The sequence below is a fragment of the Fusarium proliferatum genome (genome assembly GCF_900067095.1).
Source record: "Fusarium proliferatum ET1 genome assembly, contig: FPRO_scaffold002, whole genome shotgun sequence".
In the NCBI taxonomy this organism is placed as follows: Eukaryota; Fungi; Ascomycota; class Sordariomycetes; order Hypocreales; family Nectriaceae; genus Fusarium; species Fusarium proliferatum.
Window position 1 is genome coordinate 1,176,619 of NW_022194791.1, and position 14,426 is coordinate 1,191,044.

The 14,426-nt window shown below is 50.6% G+C and overlaps 7 protein-coding genes across 7 annotated transcripts; 4 read left to right on the plus strand and 3 right to left on the minus strand.

Annotated features, from left to right (window-relative positions):
- Positions 1-206: 206 nt before the first annotated feature.
- On the minus strand, positions 207-1,344 carry FPRO_03392 (putative cross-pathway control protein; the record flags this gene model as incomplete). The annotated part of the gene is made up of 3 exons (XM_031226401.1): positions 207-892; positions 944-1,211; positions 1,258-1,344. The coding sequence occupies 3 exons, from the start codon at positions 1,342-1,344 to the stop codon at positions 207-209; spliced, it is 1,041 nt and encodes a 346-aa protein (XP_031076941.1).
- Positions 1,345-3,294: 1,950 nt separating this feature from the next.
- Positions 3,295-4,263, minus strand: FPRO_03391 (uncharacterized protein; the record flags this gene model as incomplete). The annotated part of the gene is made up of 1 exon (XM_031226402.1): positions 3,295-4,263. The coding sequence occupies one exon, from the start codon at positions 4,261-4,263 to the stop codon at positions 3,295-3,297; it is 969 nt and encodes a 322-aa protein (XP_031076942.1).
- Positions 4,264-4,698: 435 nt separating this feature from the next.
- On the plus strand, positions 4,699-5,852 carry FPRO_03390 (putative homoserine dehydrogenase; the record flags this gene model as incomplete). The annotated part of the gene is made up of 2 exons (XM_031226403.1): positions 4,699-4,735; positions 4,792-5,852. 2 exons carry the CDS (start codon positions 4,699-4,701, stop codon positions 5,850-5,852), a joined length of 1,098 nt encoding a protein of 365 aa, XP_031076943.1.
- A 90-nt stretch (positions 5,853-5,942) lies between these two features.
- FPRO_03389 (uncharacterized protein) lies at positions 5,943-6,268 on the minus strand (the record flags this gene model as incomplete). Its single annotated transcript, XM_031226404.1, has 2 exons — positions 5,943-6,131; positions 6,185-6,268. 2 exons carry the CDS (start codon positions 6,266-6,268, stop codon positions 5,943-5,945), a joined length of 273 nt encoding a protein of 90 aa, XP_031076944.1.
- Positions 6,269-6,586: 318 nt separating this feature from the next.
- Positions 6,587-7,498, plus strand: FPRO_03388 (putative methyltransferase; the record flags this gene model as incomplete). Its single annotated transcript, XM_031226405.1, has 3 exons — positions 6,587-6,732; positions 6,781-6,965; positions 7,014-7,498. The coding sequence occupies 3 exons, from the start codon at positions 6,587-6,589 to the stop codon at positions 7,496-7,498; spliced, it is 816 nt and encodes a 271-aa protein (XP_031076945.1).
- Positions 7,499-7,987: 489 nt separating this feature from the next.
- FPRO_03387 (uncharacterized protein) lies at positions 7,988-11,737 on the plus strand (the record flags this gene model as incomplete). Its single annotated transcript, XM_031226407.1, has 2 exons — positions 7,988-11,616; positions 11,677-11,737. The coding sequence occupies 2 exons, from the start codon at positions 7,988-7,990 to the stop codon at positions 11,735-11,737; spliced, it is 3,690 nt and encodes a 1,229-aa protein (XP_031076946.1).
- Positions 11,738-12,592: 855 nt separating this feature from the next.
- FPRO_03386 (uncharacterized protein) lies at positions 12,593-14,069 on the plus strand (the record flags this gene model as incomplete). The annotated part of the gene is made up of 7 exons (XM_031226408.1): positions 12,593-12,644; positions 12,701-12,829; positions 12,887-12,892; positions 12,950-13,110; positions 13,379-13,455; positions 13,505-13,601; positions 13,659-14,069. The coding sequence occupies 7 exons, from the start codon at positions 12,593-12,595 to the stop codon at positions 14,067-14,069; spliced, it is 933 nt and encodes a 310-aa protein (XP_031076947.1).
- Between the last annotated feature and the right edge of the window lie 357 nt (positions 14,070-14,426).

A 14,426-nucleotide genomic window follows, 5' to 3' on the forward strand; every position in this document is an offset into this window, starting at 1 on the left:
AACATCTATGGATGTACCAGACTGTATTCATCCATGGGTACAGCGAATGAGTTAACGTACATCACTTTCACATTAACATATACAATTCAGTTGAAGCAATTTGATTGACTGATTAACTATAAGAATCAATGAAACCTGATTAAAGCACAACAACAAACCAACGAAATCCCGTGTTGGCAAAAGAAAGAAATTCCACTTTTAATCCATTATTGCATGCCGGTTTGCGCAAGAGCGATCCTCTTCCAGTGATCGCGCTCAGCTTCCAGCTTAGCAATCTTATCCTCAAGTTCTTCCAGCTTAGCAGCCTTTCGCTCACGAGACTTTCGTGCTGCAAGAGTGTTGCGAGCACGCTTCATAGCGACGGTATCGCTAGGGTCATCGATAACGATAGGGGGCAGGGGCTTGTCACGCTTGCGGGCGTTCACACCGGCCACAGACGAGTGACGAGTGGAAGGAGATGTACCCGACTTACGGCGACTAGGAGCAGGAGACTGGTTGTCTGAATCGACTTCATCAGACTTGAGCTCCGGTGAGTTCTCGACGCTGGTGGGTTGAGCAGGAGCAACGTTGCTGTCCTGAGGGAACAAGGGAAACCAAGGGTCTGCAGCACCGTCGAAATCGGCACTGCCGAAGTTTGGAGACACATCGTATCCATCGAACTCTGGGGACTCGTTGTAGATAGATGGTGAAGTCAAGGCCGTCAATGCTGACGAGTTAGGTGCAGACATGAAATTATCATGAGCAAAAAGATCTTGGGGCGAGATAGTCGCCAGATTGCCAATAGAGCTGGAAGAGCTGCCGCCAAAGTCAAAGACAGAGGGGACAGCAGGTGAAGAGAAAGCCGTGTTGGCCCCGCCATCGAAGGCGGTAAACTCCTCAGGGAGTTCGACGTCTGATATTGGTGAGCTAGTAGTTCTGGAAGTGAGATCACGGGTGCACAAACCTGCAGCGTTCATCATCTTGGCGGTTTGTTGCGGGACACTTCCTGTACTCTGAGAAAAGAGAGGAACTGGAGGCCTAGCAGGGCGGTTCTGCTTGTTCAAAGCGGTAGAAGACGATGGAGCCGAAGAGGCGTAAAACTGGTTCGTAGGACGGTTTACAGGGGACGAAGAATGACCAAAAGCCTGGAGCAACTGGGCGACTCGTTGATTCTGTGCAGCAGGGGAGACAGGCTGTTGGTGACGATTGTGCAGATGAGACGAGTGACGACGCTGAGATTGCAGCGAGGTAGTTGACCGATTAGGGGGCTGATCGAACAAGACAAAGTCCTGTTGTGGTGATTCGGGACTCTGTAACTGTTGCGCGGATTGTGCCGGCAGGCTGGAATTCGTGGAGGGAAGCCATGGTGACTGGGGATCCGTGGTGAAGACTGGAAAGTCTTGGGCTGAAATGTTGGCGGTTGTGAGAGAACTTGAGCTGAAGCTATTCAAAGCAGGGCTAAGGTTCAGATCGACCGAGAGGTGAGCTGAACAAGGTGGTTGAGTGGGGATTGATGCGTTAAGGTCCTGGGACGTAATTTTGACGGAGGACTTGGGAATAACGGGGGAAGGGGGTGATTTAGAACATCTTGACGATCGCCTTAGGCGTGAAACTCTTGATGATACTGTATTGTGATGATGATTTGGGGGTGGAGAGAAAAGAGAAGAAGAAGAAGCCTGAGGACGGGAGATGGAGACAATTTGTATTTCTCAGGCAGCAATCCCGCAAGGTTTGTGCGCTTTTGCTGTAGGTACAAGCCCGGAATAATGGGGCAGAGTCTGCCACTAACAATTTATGACCTGACCTTGGTAGGGTTCGCGTTAGCGGACAACTTGTGCTCTCAGGTACTGTTCCAAAAGCGCGCCCTTCGGACAGACATGGGTCCGGGCAATGAGTCACACTTTTTTGCGCCAACCTTAATAGGACTGGCCGATTTCTTGAGTGCAACTAATTCTGAGACGGCGCATCCTCCGCAAAGGCACCAAGCCTCCACCATAACTGGGACTACGACTGAGGTGCTAGGGTGCATTCTACAGCTGGCACAAGTCGGCAAGCCTCAAAGGGGGCGCCTTCGGTGTGCTTTGCTGCACTCTGCCACTTCACCTTGTGCCTCGTCTCTTCTCAATATGCACCCTTCCCCGTCTTTTCGCTGTGTTGTGTTGCCTGGATGCATGCTGGCGCAGGCTTGAACTAGCGAATGCCCGCCGTAAGCAACAAGCAGTGCCCCTGCATCCAAAGCCCCAATTGGCCGAATTACTTTTCCGCCCTGTTGGCTTGAGTGGCTTCTACCAATCAGCATCTATGAACGGGTACCGAAGCCGCCATCGCAGAGTTCAGAGTTCAGACGTCCACGACACCTTACAGACCGAGCCTCCATTACATTGGCTTTGTTGTAGCAGTGAAAGCTTACGAGGACAATGATGAAGAGGACAACGAATCCTCTTCCAGGGGCACTCGACTCGACGCAGCCGCGCATTCACTCATGCATCTCTGATTAGTCCATCCCATTTGTGTCTCAGAACTCTCATTCCGCCTTCGAGTCTGCCTCCGGCCCGCCCATCCATACAGCCACGCATCGCTGCGATGATCGGTCGAAAAAAATGTTGGCGGCCTTTTTTTCCCTCATCAATTTCCCGATATTTCAGTCGCAACCGTCCTAGCCGACCACAATACAGTAAGTGAAATGAGAAGCTGACGCATGTTTCAAGCATATCACACTGTGCCTGAAGAGATGCGTCTTTTCTTCCATATTAGTCGCGGCATCGCATTTTGTATCTGAGAACCAGGGAGACCGCCCTAACCTCGAACCATCAATAAGCCAATATTTTGCCTGCATGGGCTGAGATCGAAGGATTCAAACTGGATTCAGCCCACTCGTATTGCTATTCTGCGTTTTCACAGTGCATACATGGGATTCATGGGAATGTCCCAGAAATTCGCTTCCTTTCCTGCCCTGTCTGCGTATCCGTATCATGTTCCTGGCTCTTAATTGAGTTCCCAACATCTGACAACACCCTCATTGAATTGTAAACCATGGGATCCTATCAAAGGCTAAGGTGCTTCGCAAAGCTAGTCTAAACAAGAAGTGGATGGTATCTTACTTCTTACCAAGCATCTTGAGCCTTTTTCAAGGTTGCTCACGTACTTCGGACGCGCAAATGCCGACTCAATTCGTATAAGCTTCTTGGCTTGGTGTTTTGCGGAGCCACCACTTTGGGATATCGCTCGATCTTGTCCATGTTCTAATTCCGTTGCACGGAACATCTTATTCAATTTCAACCTCCAATACCTGATTCCTCGGCAAAATACCAGCCATTAATTCCCTAGCCTGTCCAAGAAGGAATCAGCCTGTTTCTTGGCCCTCCGTGCCGCCATATCCTCCCTCCGCTTCTCAATCTCCCGTCTCCTAGCCTCCTTCTGCTCCTCCCGGGCCCGACGCTGCTCTTCCGTCTTGCGGCGCTCTTCCGCGAGCCCCTCCATCTCCGCCGTTCGAGTCTCTTCGTCCTTACTGAACTTAAAAAATCCCGTGCCTTTCGTGCGGATCTCCCAGTCTGCGTCGTAGTGTTGCGCTGGCGGCGGCGTTGCGCTACGGTCTCGCTTCCGCGCCAGCTCTTCCATCTTCTCTGGGTCATCTGGATTGAAGGCCATTGACTGAATCGCGTCGCCGACGATGAGGTTGCTGGGTGCTGCTGGTCTTGCAGACATGCGCTCGAGCTCTTCAGCTCCTAGGAGACCTCGGCGTGCTCTGCGCTCTAATCTGTCCTTCTCTGCTTTGGTAACTTTTCGTAGACGACCAAATTCATCTTCATACTCGACCAGCTCGCCACTATCGTCGGCTCCGTCTTCATCGCTGCTTGTTTCATAATCTTCCTTCCCTTCTTCTCCTTCCGCCCATTTGCGGTCAAAGTCTATTAGGGGCGCGGCTTCATTCTCTTTTGGCACGTAATCTCCTCGCTTCATTGCAGCGTATAGTCGTGCTTTTTCCTCCATTCTGCGCTTCGCTCGCGCCAACTCCTGAGTTTCCTCCTCTGTGCCAGTGACCTCCTTTAGCTCTAGCTTCTTTGATCCATCAGACCCTTTGCTTCGCTTTGGTTTTGTCCCTTTAAATATGTCATCTTTTCCTTCCTTCCGAGGTCGTGCGCGGCCAGCAGATGTCGCCCCTGATGAATTATTTGACATCAGCGATGTCAGTTGAGCAGTGAAATCGAGCGAGCTGGTTAATGTTGCATCTCGCTTCTGTTTCTTGACTGGTCGCTGACCATACAAATTCGGGTCTTGAGGCATCCTTTCCAATATGTGTTGTGGTTTGCGTATGTTCTTATGGCTGATAATCGTTGATCATAGAGGAAAACAATTGTATATCACTGGCCTAAAACGAACCAGGCCCATTAGGTTCGTACAGAGCCTGAGGCAATCAGAGTTCAGTTATGAAGCAACAGCTCTTAGTTAATCGAATTACTACACTTTCATTAATCTGCCTTACATCCAAACATTTATTACCGCCTATACGACCTTCTAATACATATCAATATCATGAACAAAGTGGGCTCATCAATTGATTGTCCAATGGGTTACTGTTTAGAAGTCTCCGATGTTGTAGGGTAATCCACCGCGGGGTTATATGGTGTGCTCATATCACCGTGTTCAGTGCCCCGCCATCGGAGCTTGACTTTATTCCTTCACAAGCTTCGTCAACAGTTTTTCAGTTCAACAGCAACAATGGCCGCTCCCAAACAAGTTTTCATTGGAATTATCGGTAATTGAAACAAGAAAGCCATAAAACAACATAAAGCTAACAATTGTTACCAACAGGCGCCGGAGGTGTCGGCAAGGCCTTCATCGACCAGCTCCAATCCCTCGCTGCTCGGAAGCCATCACCGAAGCTGAACCTTGCATACATTGCCACGAGCCGCAAAGCCCTCTTCAACGACGACTACTCTCCTCTTAACATCGGCAACGTCGTCGACACGCTCGGTTCCTCTACCAAGGCTCCTCTCGCTCTCCCTCAGGTTGTCGAGTACCTGGCTAAGGCTCCCGCCAAGAGCGTTCTTGTCGACAACACCAGCTCTCAGGATGTTGCGGAACTTTACCCACTTGCGCTGAGCCGAGGCATCAGCATAGTTACACCCAACAAGAAGGCGTTCTCAGGCTCATACAAGTTGTGGCAGGACATCTTTTCAGCTGCCGAGTCTTCGGGAGCCCGCGTCTACCATGAGTCTTCCGTCGGTGCTGGTCTCCCCGTTATTTCCACCCTGAAGGACTTGGTTGAGACTGGTGACAAGGTAACCAAGATCGAGGGTGTTTTCAGCGGCACCATGTCCTTCCTTTTCAACTCTTTTGCCCCTACCGAGGGCCAGGGTGGCAAGTGGTCTGAGGAGGTCAAGAAGGCCAAGTCACTGGGATACACTGAACCCGACCCCCGAGATGATCTCAACGGTCTCGATGTCGCTCGCAAGCTGACTATCCTCGCTCGTCTGGCTGGCATCCCTGTTGAGTCCCCCACTTCTTTCCCAGTGGAGAGCCTCATTCCCAAGGAGCTGGAGTCTGTTTCCAGCGGCGACGAGTTCCTTGAGAAGCTCCCTGCCTTTGACTCTCAGATGGAAGAGACCAAGGCTGCCGCTGAGAAGGCTGGCAAGGTTGTCCGATTTGTTGGTAGCATTGATGCTGCTTCCAAGCAGGTCAAGGTTGGCTTGGAGCAATTCGACCGCTCGCACCCCATTGCTGCTCTTAAGGGCAGTGATAACATTATCAGCTTCTACACTGAGAGATATGGAAGCAACCCTCTGATTGTCCAGGGTGCTGGTGCTGGAGGTGATGTGACCGCCATGGGAGTGACAGCTGATCTGATCAAGGTCCTGTCGCAAATTGCATAAAAGTCCATATTGAATAGCCAAAATAAAAGTATCAAGTTTGAAGCCCCAATGAGAATTCACGTGTTTCCAGTTCGTTGTGTGCTATCATAATTAAAGCGACGCTTTGTCTATTCCTGTTGCTATTGCAGCAGCATGTGGGTTCGTAGTGACAACGCTATCGGGTTCGGAATCGAAAGTCGAGGGTGGGTTCGTATTACTGATATTCCTCCACATCCAAAGGAAGAGGTCGAAGATCACGAGAAGAAGAACAGGTATGAATAGCATAAGTCCAAGGCCGAGCTATCCGGAAATCAGTCACAAGCCCAGGGGAAACTCGGTCGATCTTCACTTACACAGACAAGAGAGATCAGGTTAACGATAGAGGAGTACTCGGTCATTAGAGGACCAAAGAAGTTCCATGATGCGTCGGAGGACATCTGGGGCAATCTGGATAGCGCTACAGCTTGCTTTGAAGTAAAAAAGCTCATGACTTGGAAACGTGTGATGTTGTGGATGGTAAAATCACAGATTCCGAGGCTGCCTTCAGGGATGGAGGTCGAAGCTCCATGACCCAATGTCCAACGAACAGGGTTTATTTCCGTCACTTAACTGGCATGTGCAAGGCCAATGCTCAGCTCATCACACCGCCTGCCGAGTGAGGATAATTCTGCCACCCGCAAAGCTTCATTCGCATCAACTTCACAAATTATCACTAGAAATTCACAAGCACCAACTGAATAGCATCAACGGCCACCATGACAACAGAGCTCACAAGTAAACAGAAAGCACGTGAGAATGATCGCGCAAGGAGGACGAAAGATGGGGTTACTCAACTACCTCGCAAAAAGTTCTATCGCCAAAGAGCGCACGCAAATCCTTTCTCTGATCATATGCTAGAATAGTATGTGCTCTGGCTCATATCAGTTGCATTGTTTCTAACTTTCTTCAGCCCTAAATCACCAGACGATATGGATTGGTCCTTATATTTTCCACATTACGTCCAGGAGGGAACGCCAGAGGATCCCTCAAAGCCTCCTAAACTGACAAAAGACGTGGAAATTGTCGACATTGGCTGTGGTTTTGGAGGTCTTCTCATTGCTCTAGCGCCCAAGCTACCTGACACTCTCACACTCGGTGAGTCAAGAGTGTGCCGCCTAAAAGCACGTGTACTAATGTACCCAGGCCTGGAAATCCGAACACAAGTAGCAGGCTACGTTCAAGAACGTATAAAAGCATTGCGATCACAAAACTCGGACAACATGTATCAGAACGTGGGCTGCATTCGAGCAAACACTATGAAGTTCCTCCCGAATTTCTTCAAGAAGGCTCAACTATCCAAGATCTTCATCTGCTTTCCCGATCCTCACTTCAAGGCCAGGAAGCACAAAGCCAGAATTGTATCGACGACACTGAACTCCGAATACGCTTATGCGCTACGACCAGGCGGCATTGTGTATACTATCACCGATGTCGAGGACCTACACTTGTGGATGGTTCAGCACCTTGAGGCTCATCCTGCTTTTGAGAGGATATCGAAAGAGGAAGAAGAGGCGGATGAATGTGTCCAGGTCATGTCGACTGAGACTGAGGAGAGCAAGAAGGTCACGAGAAATAATGGACAGAAGTTTGTAGCGTTGTTCCGAAGGTTAGAGGATCCTCCGTGGTAGTTGGAAGTCAATGACAACTTAAGGCTTTATCGTTTCACAAGATGCTTTAAATATGCCTTGAAACATTTATGCGAACAGCCTTGTGACATGGCCATAATTTATGCAGCGTTGAGCTCCAACCCAATCAGTGAACCTGTGGCTTTCTGCTGGCTAGTTCGCAAGAAAGACCATGTTAACTTCCCGAGGAAAATACAAGACTAGAAGATTAGGACACTGTCGATATTCGATATGTGATAATGTGTACCTGCAGACAATGTCACTCGTCTCTGGCGGGTGCTGGCATGGGTTCCTTGTCCCGCAGACCACCTTATTTTGACAGGGGTCCATCAAAATGACAGCATCCACTGTAATCGACAGCCACCTCACCTAACTTTACCTAACCTAACGGCACCTCCACTACCTAGCACCAGCACCAGCACCGCCAACTTCACCACTTACATCCAATCCATCTTCGTTCAAGAATGTGGCTCTGAGGTCAACATCCTGGTGATGGCCCTCAAGCGCAGAGATGTCATTGTTGCTGGACTTGCCGCCTTCATAGCCTGGGGCTTCGCTGCGAGCTGGTCACCTGTCCTCCGCTGGGCAGGCCATGCCTTTGTTGCTGGCTCCCTTGTTACTCTCGTGGCCCTCTTAGCCGGTCTCTTTCTTGTATCACGACGGCCAAGCGATCGAAAACTACAACCACATGGCGTTACGTTCCTTGATAAGAAGTCATGGCGATTAGAGGTGCAGGCACTGCGCCAGCGACAATCATATACCCCGACTCCAATAGACCCTGAATCACCCCGCGTTTCCGAAGCCATCGACAACTTGCTTGGCCTTGTAACCCGGGACTTTGTGAATAGCTGGTACTCAAATATCAGTCGCAACCCGTCTTTTTCGAACCAGGTCGATCAGGCGGTGCGGCAGGCGTTGCTGAGCTTGACTGATTTCCTTCGTCATAAGGACCTGGCGGAGCTCGTCACTAGCCGTCTTGTTCCTCTCCTCACCGCCCACTTTCGAGACTTCTACGAAGCAGAGAAATCAGTGCGAGGAAAGAAACTCAACCGTTCTGTCACTGAATCTGAGGAGCTGGACCTAGCTATTGCTTCAAAATTTCGTGATGGGCGCCTACATCCAGCTGCTTCTTTGTCGTTTCCCGACACAAAGATGGTCCAGCAAGACTACCTCAGGTCTCTTGTCGCAAAGATTGTACCCAAAGTACTACCTGAGAACATGTTGTCCAGTCGAGCTGTATCGATTATTATTCGCGAGATCGTTGCATGCGCCGTTCTGTTCCCTGTGATCCAACTTCTCTCTGAACCAGACACTTGGAATCAGTTGATGGAGAATCTGGGCCGCTCAATGCTTCAGGATCGATCAACCGTGCGAAAGCTCCGAGCAGCCTTGGACCAGCATGCTCCTTCGACACCCAAAGCCAGCAAGTTAGCTTCCATGCCTAGAGTTGCTCCCGGAGACAGTGAGCGCAAGTTCGAGAAGTTTATCCGTGCTATTCGCAAGGTCAATAACCTATCAGATGCACGTCGTTTTCGTAGCGAAGTCGCTAGTCAACTGAAGAGGGATTCTCTTGAAGACAATCAAGACCAGGTTTACCTTCGTCGGTTGGAGATGGGAAAGAGGCTGCTAGACCAACGGGTTAATCATCTTGCTGCTGGTGGCGAACGTCGTCCACCTGGTCCTTTGCCTTTACCATCGACTTCTTCTTCACAGTCCAAGCTAGAGAGTGCGCCACTAGTAGATATTCTGCGAGATTCTTCAGCGCTTTCTTACTTTATGGAATATATGGATCGACAAAATCTCATGCCTTTAGTGCAGTTCTGGCTTGTGGTTGACGGATTTCGAAACCCTCTAGAAGATGATGGCCCAGATGACGAACTGCCATCAACCCTGCCAATGTGGACAGATGCCGACCGCCAGGATTTGCAACAGATTAACCAGGCCTATCTTTCGAGGCCAGAGTTAAAGGTCCCGGAGCATTCAAGGAATGAAGTCAAGGACTTCATCAAGGCAGGAAAGTCAGCCACCCCGTTACAATACTATAGAGCGCGGCGAGCTATCTTGAAGGCCCAGAGCGCCGTCCTTGAGGAAATGCGGTCACGCTTCTTTCAGAGTTTCAAGAAGTCGGATTTATTTTACAAATGCCTTGCAGCTGAAGAAGCATCCAATATCCAGACTCTCAGATCGACACCACAGCCAGAGGTACAGGCACAGGCACAGGCATCAGTAACCAACCGAGCGAGCAAGACTTTGCCAGCAAAGCCAAGGCCAGTATCGCGACTAACGCCACAATTATCCAATGCCGGGAAACGTACAGGATCCGCATCGGATCTTAAATCTTTGACATCCAATGGTAATGGGCATGGACATCGAGCTAGGCGCTCGTTAGACGAAGGCCCTGTTAATCCTCTATTCGATGACGATGACATCGATACTGATGGGCTAGGAGATTCTGTCCAGAGTCTAGATCCAGAGACGAACAGTCAACAACTACCAGATACCCAAGTTGTCAAGGCAGTAGAACAGGCCTTTACCGATATCATGGAGGATGATCGTCCTCAAACCGCTGAAGCTCTCCGTGCCTCCCTTTTCGGGGGCCCTGGCGGCAGCAGTATTGGAGGCATTGATGATAATGCATCAAGTCTCTTCTCAGGCAATGATAACGAATCTCATCGTGGCTCTCTGGATATGGGCATTCGACCTGCTATGGCGAACAAGGAAGGCGAGAAACCAAGCCTTTCGTCGCTTGGTCTCGTCAGTGCGGCTTCACGAATCGGTGTTTTCGTTGACGACGATCTGTTTGGCGATAACAACAAAGATCTCCCTGACGACGGTGATCCAGATGACGGGCCACCACCTGACGACGAAGATGAAGTGCATGAAGCAGCACCAGGAGATCTTGGACTGGCAGAAGCCATCACTGCCCTCTCAAACGACATTGATCGCTTGGTGGCGCAGGAAGCGGTTGTGGAATCGTTGACGCGAAAGGCAGAATTGACAAACAATACTGCCGAGCTGCGCATTCTTAGGAAGTCCAAAGCGTCTCTACACAGGGAGATCAGGCGCAAGGAGCTCCAACGGCAGCAGTACGTGATCCAGGAGAGCGACAACAGTCTCTACGGCCGCTCAACCATCAAAATCAAGTCTATCCAAGTGGGAAGAGAAGAGGATGGCCGAGAGTTTGCACTCTACGTTGTTGAAGTCCAGAGAAATGCCGGAGAGCAGATGCCTGCAGCTTCATGGGTAATTTCGCGGCGATACAGCGAGTTCCACGAGCTTCACCAAAAGCTGCGGTCCCGATACCCTTCAGTTCGAAACCTTGACTTTCCTCGGCGGCGAATGGTGATGAAATTCCAGAGCGAGTTTCTACGCAAACGACGGACTGCTCTGGAGCAGTATCTACAAGACCTACTTCTTTTACCAGAAGTTTGCCGCAGCCGAGAACTCAGGGCCTTCCTTTCACAGAGCGTAATCACCCAAGGTCAAGATATCTTGGATCGCGAAGACAAGAAAGACATGATGACTCGGTTGTACGACTCTGTGGCGGATGGAATGGATGACATCCTTGGAAATATCCCTGTACTGGACCAGATATCTGAAGCTGGGCAGAACCTTATTGCAGCGGCTACTAACCAGCTCAATGCAGTTCCTCTCAATGTTAACGAAGATACGTTTCCAGCTGCTGAAGCTGAGGCAGAGTTGAATGCATTTGAGAATAAGGAACTTGAACCGTTCATCAAACCGATTTGCGACATCTTTCTTGAGATTTTTGAGCTCAACAAGGGAAACAATTGGCTCCGTGGGAGAGCGGTAGTAGTTGTTCTGCAACAACTTCTTGGTGGAACGATTGAAAGAAAAGTTCGAGACAATGTCAAGATGCTTGTTCAAGACGAAAACATTCTCAAATACATTGGGCTGGTGCAAGATAGTCTATGGCCTGAAGGCCAGTTACAACGGGATCGCAAACCGCGAACAGCTGCCGAGAAGAAAAAGACACGGACCGAGGCGAGCTTGATGCTGGCCACACTGGTGCCAGATCTCGCAGGTAGTGTTGTTGGAAGAGTCAACGCTCAGACAGCCAGCCGTCGTATATTTGCGACGTTGAACAATTCGAGGTTGAAGTAAGTCTTTATTTTCTTCGCCGACTTGTGTATGAGCTCAACTAACCGATCTACTTATAGTGCACACCTCGTATTTACTATGATTGATGAAATTGTCTCGGTCCTTTTCGAGGAACGGTAGGGTTATGGATTAAAAGTCATGTTATTCTTCTCCACAAAGCACATGATACAGGGCAAAGCAAAGCACAGCACAGCACAGCACAGCACAGCACAGCGAGGCGTTGGGCGTCACTAACAAGGGAGTCAAGTTGGGCTGATACGACGACGATGATGACGATGATGCGGGATCGGGCGAAATGAATGACTTATGGTTTCGTAATGAAGAAGCCTCTTTTTTGGAGGGGGGCTGCTTATTGTTATAGATGTCTACTCCTCCATGTATAAGTTGCGCCATGAAGTAATAGTAATGACAATGACAGTTGATAAATGAAAGATTCTTATACGAGGTGATCAGGTCACGATTGGAGCGTATTTTACATGTGAGTTGCCAGTCTAGGCAATCTACAGCTACAGTAACGTTGTGTTATGTAGGCTTTAATGCAGGCGAAAGCGTTCGCATGTGACGCTAGCGAAGCAGCTTCAGCGCCCGAGAAAGCGGGATCCGGGGCACCTTCTCGATCCGGCCATTCTGCCATGTCCTGCCGCCTTCTGGCCCCAGCCTTTTTGTCGCGTTTTAGGCGAGTCCTACCTTGCCTTAGTAACTAAGCTTGCGCCCATGTTCTCTTTCTCCTCTCCACCAACCCAACGTCGCTTTTCATATCATCATCATCAAAGTCAATCCTCGTCCAAAAACCGCCACCTTCTCAAAACCCCGCGTTTTGACTCTGGCTCTTTTGTTGGCCCATCGCGTGACTGGCCCTGGACATTTAATCTGGAATCTCCCTGGCTTTGATCCATATACGACTTTCTGCTCCTCTCTCCATCTGGATCCCCGTCTTGCTTGACCCGACAACACGACGCTCCTCCCAACGGCAACATGACGGAGGTATCAGCCACCCGGCTGTACTTGGGAAACCTCCCTCGCAATGGTCCGGACTCATCGCCCTGACGCTCTCAGTCAAACCACTGACCTGCTGCCCAACAGCTACCAAATCCGATGTCGAGGCTCACTTCGCGACTCATGGTACCGGAGAAATCACCGAGGTTAAGCTCATGAATGGCTTCGGTTTCATCGAGTACAAGGACCCCATGGATGCCCGCGATGTTGTACCGGGTTAGTTATCCTCCCTCATCTTTTGTATTGCGACGCGCTTGCTAATGATCCATCTAGCCTTCCGTATGTCACCGCCATAGACTCCACCCTTCCTTCCTGGCTAACTTGCGACTTCGAAAGATGGTTCTGATTTCATGGGAGAACGACTCACTGTCCAGTTCGCCCGCGGTTCCCGGCATCGCGAGGGCGGTTTTGGCAACCATGAGCGCACCGCGCCACGGCCTCGTCGAACCCCTCATCGAATGCAAATCACGGGACTTCCAAACGATACCTCTTGGCAGGTCTGTTCAATCCTCCCCGTTGCTCATCGCTGGATTTCCTGGACCCTCCCCTTGTGATTTGCGCGCATCTCTGGTTTTTCTGGTTTCGGCCCATTGGTACTACACCGGGACTAGGTTTGGGGGACAACTTCCACGGACCCCCTCCACCCCCTTCTCCCGGTTTTGCTTCCTGGTTGTTGACTTGGCGAACTGCACTATCATTTTGTGGATTACATGGACTTCCGGCGTTCCCCTTCCTGGACAGCAACTTACGTGGATTCTGGAATAGGATCTCAAAGACTTTGCGCGTCAGTCTAGCTTGGACGTTGTCTACTCGGAAACTGGTCGCGACTCGAACGGTCGAGGGTGAGTGGTTGTTTGCGCACTATCTATCATGGAGGCTAACATGGACCAGTTTCGTCGAATTCGAGACTGCAGCAGACCTTAGAACGGCTGTTGAGAAGCTCGACGGGCGAGAATTCAAGGGCCAGCGAGTCCAATGCGTTGCTGACGTATGACAAGGACGCCCCCTCTCTTTGTAAGAACTCAAGTCTGACATGGCATTCTAGACTCAGCCGGATATGCCTCCTCGCGAGCGCGGTCGATCCCGCTCCCCAGGACGTCGACCTTATCCTCCTCCCATGGACGACTACGATCGACGCGGCCCTCCCCGCGGATATAGTCCTCGCGGTGGTGGTGGTTACGGCTACCGAGATCGTAGTCCTCGTCGCGACTACTATGATGATCGCGCCCGTTATCGATCTCCTCCTCGCCGTCCCATGGAGGACTATCCTCCCCCTCCCCCTCGCGGTCGCTACGATGACCCCTATCGCCGCGACTACCCTCCTCCGCCCGATCCCTATGCCAACGGGCGACCTCCTTATGACCGACCTCCTCGAGACTTCCCTCCGCGAGAGGGCGGATACCCACGAGATGGTGGCTATCCCCGAGACTATGACCGTGGTGGACGCTACTGGTAAATCCATATCCCATTACCGCTTTGGGCGCTTGCTTGGCGGGACTGTCCTTGACCGACGGTGTTAGATCTACTCTCAATCGAACGCGCTAAATGGCGTGAAACTTTGACGACCAGTCATGAGGTAGGAAGGACAAGATTGAAACGATCAACAAGCAGATATGCGCAACAATGATTGACGACCGACTGGTGATATTCTCAACGAGCAAACACAAGTATGAGGGACATTAGGATGGCGTCAGGTGTAGGGGTTGGAGGACTTGACGAGAGTTGACGGGTACCGGGAAAAGCCACGGGCGCACACGACTTGAATGTCTTGGGTAATATGAACTATAGTGTATGACTACGAGGAAGCCGTCGT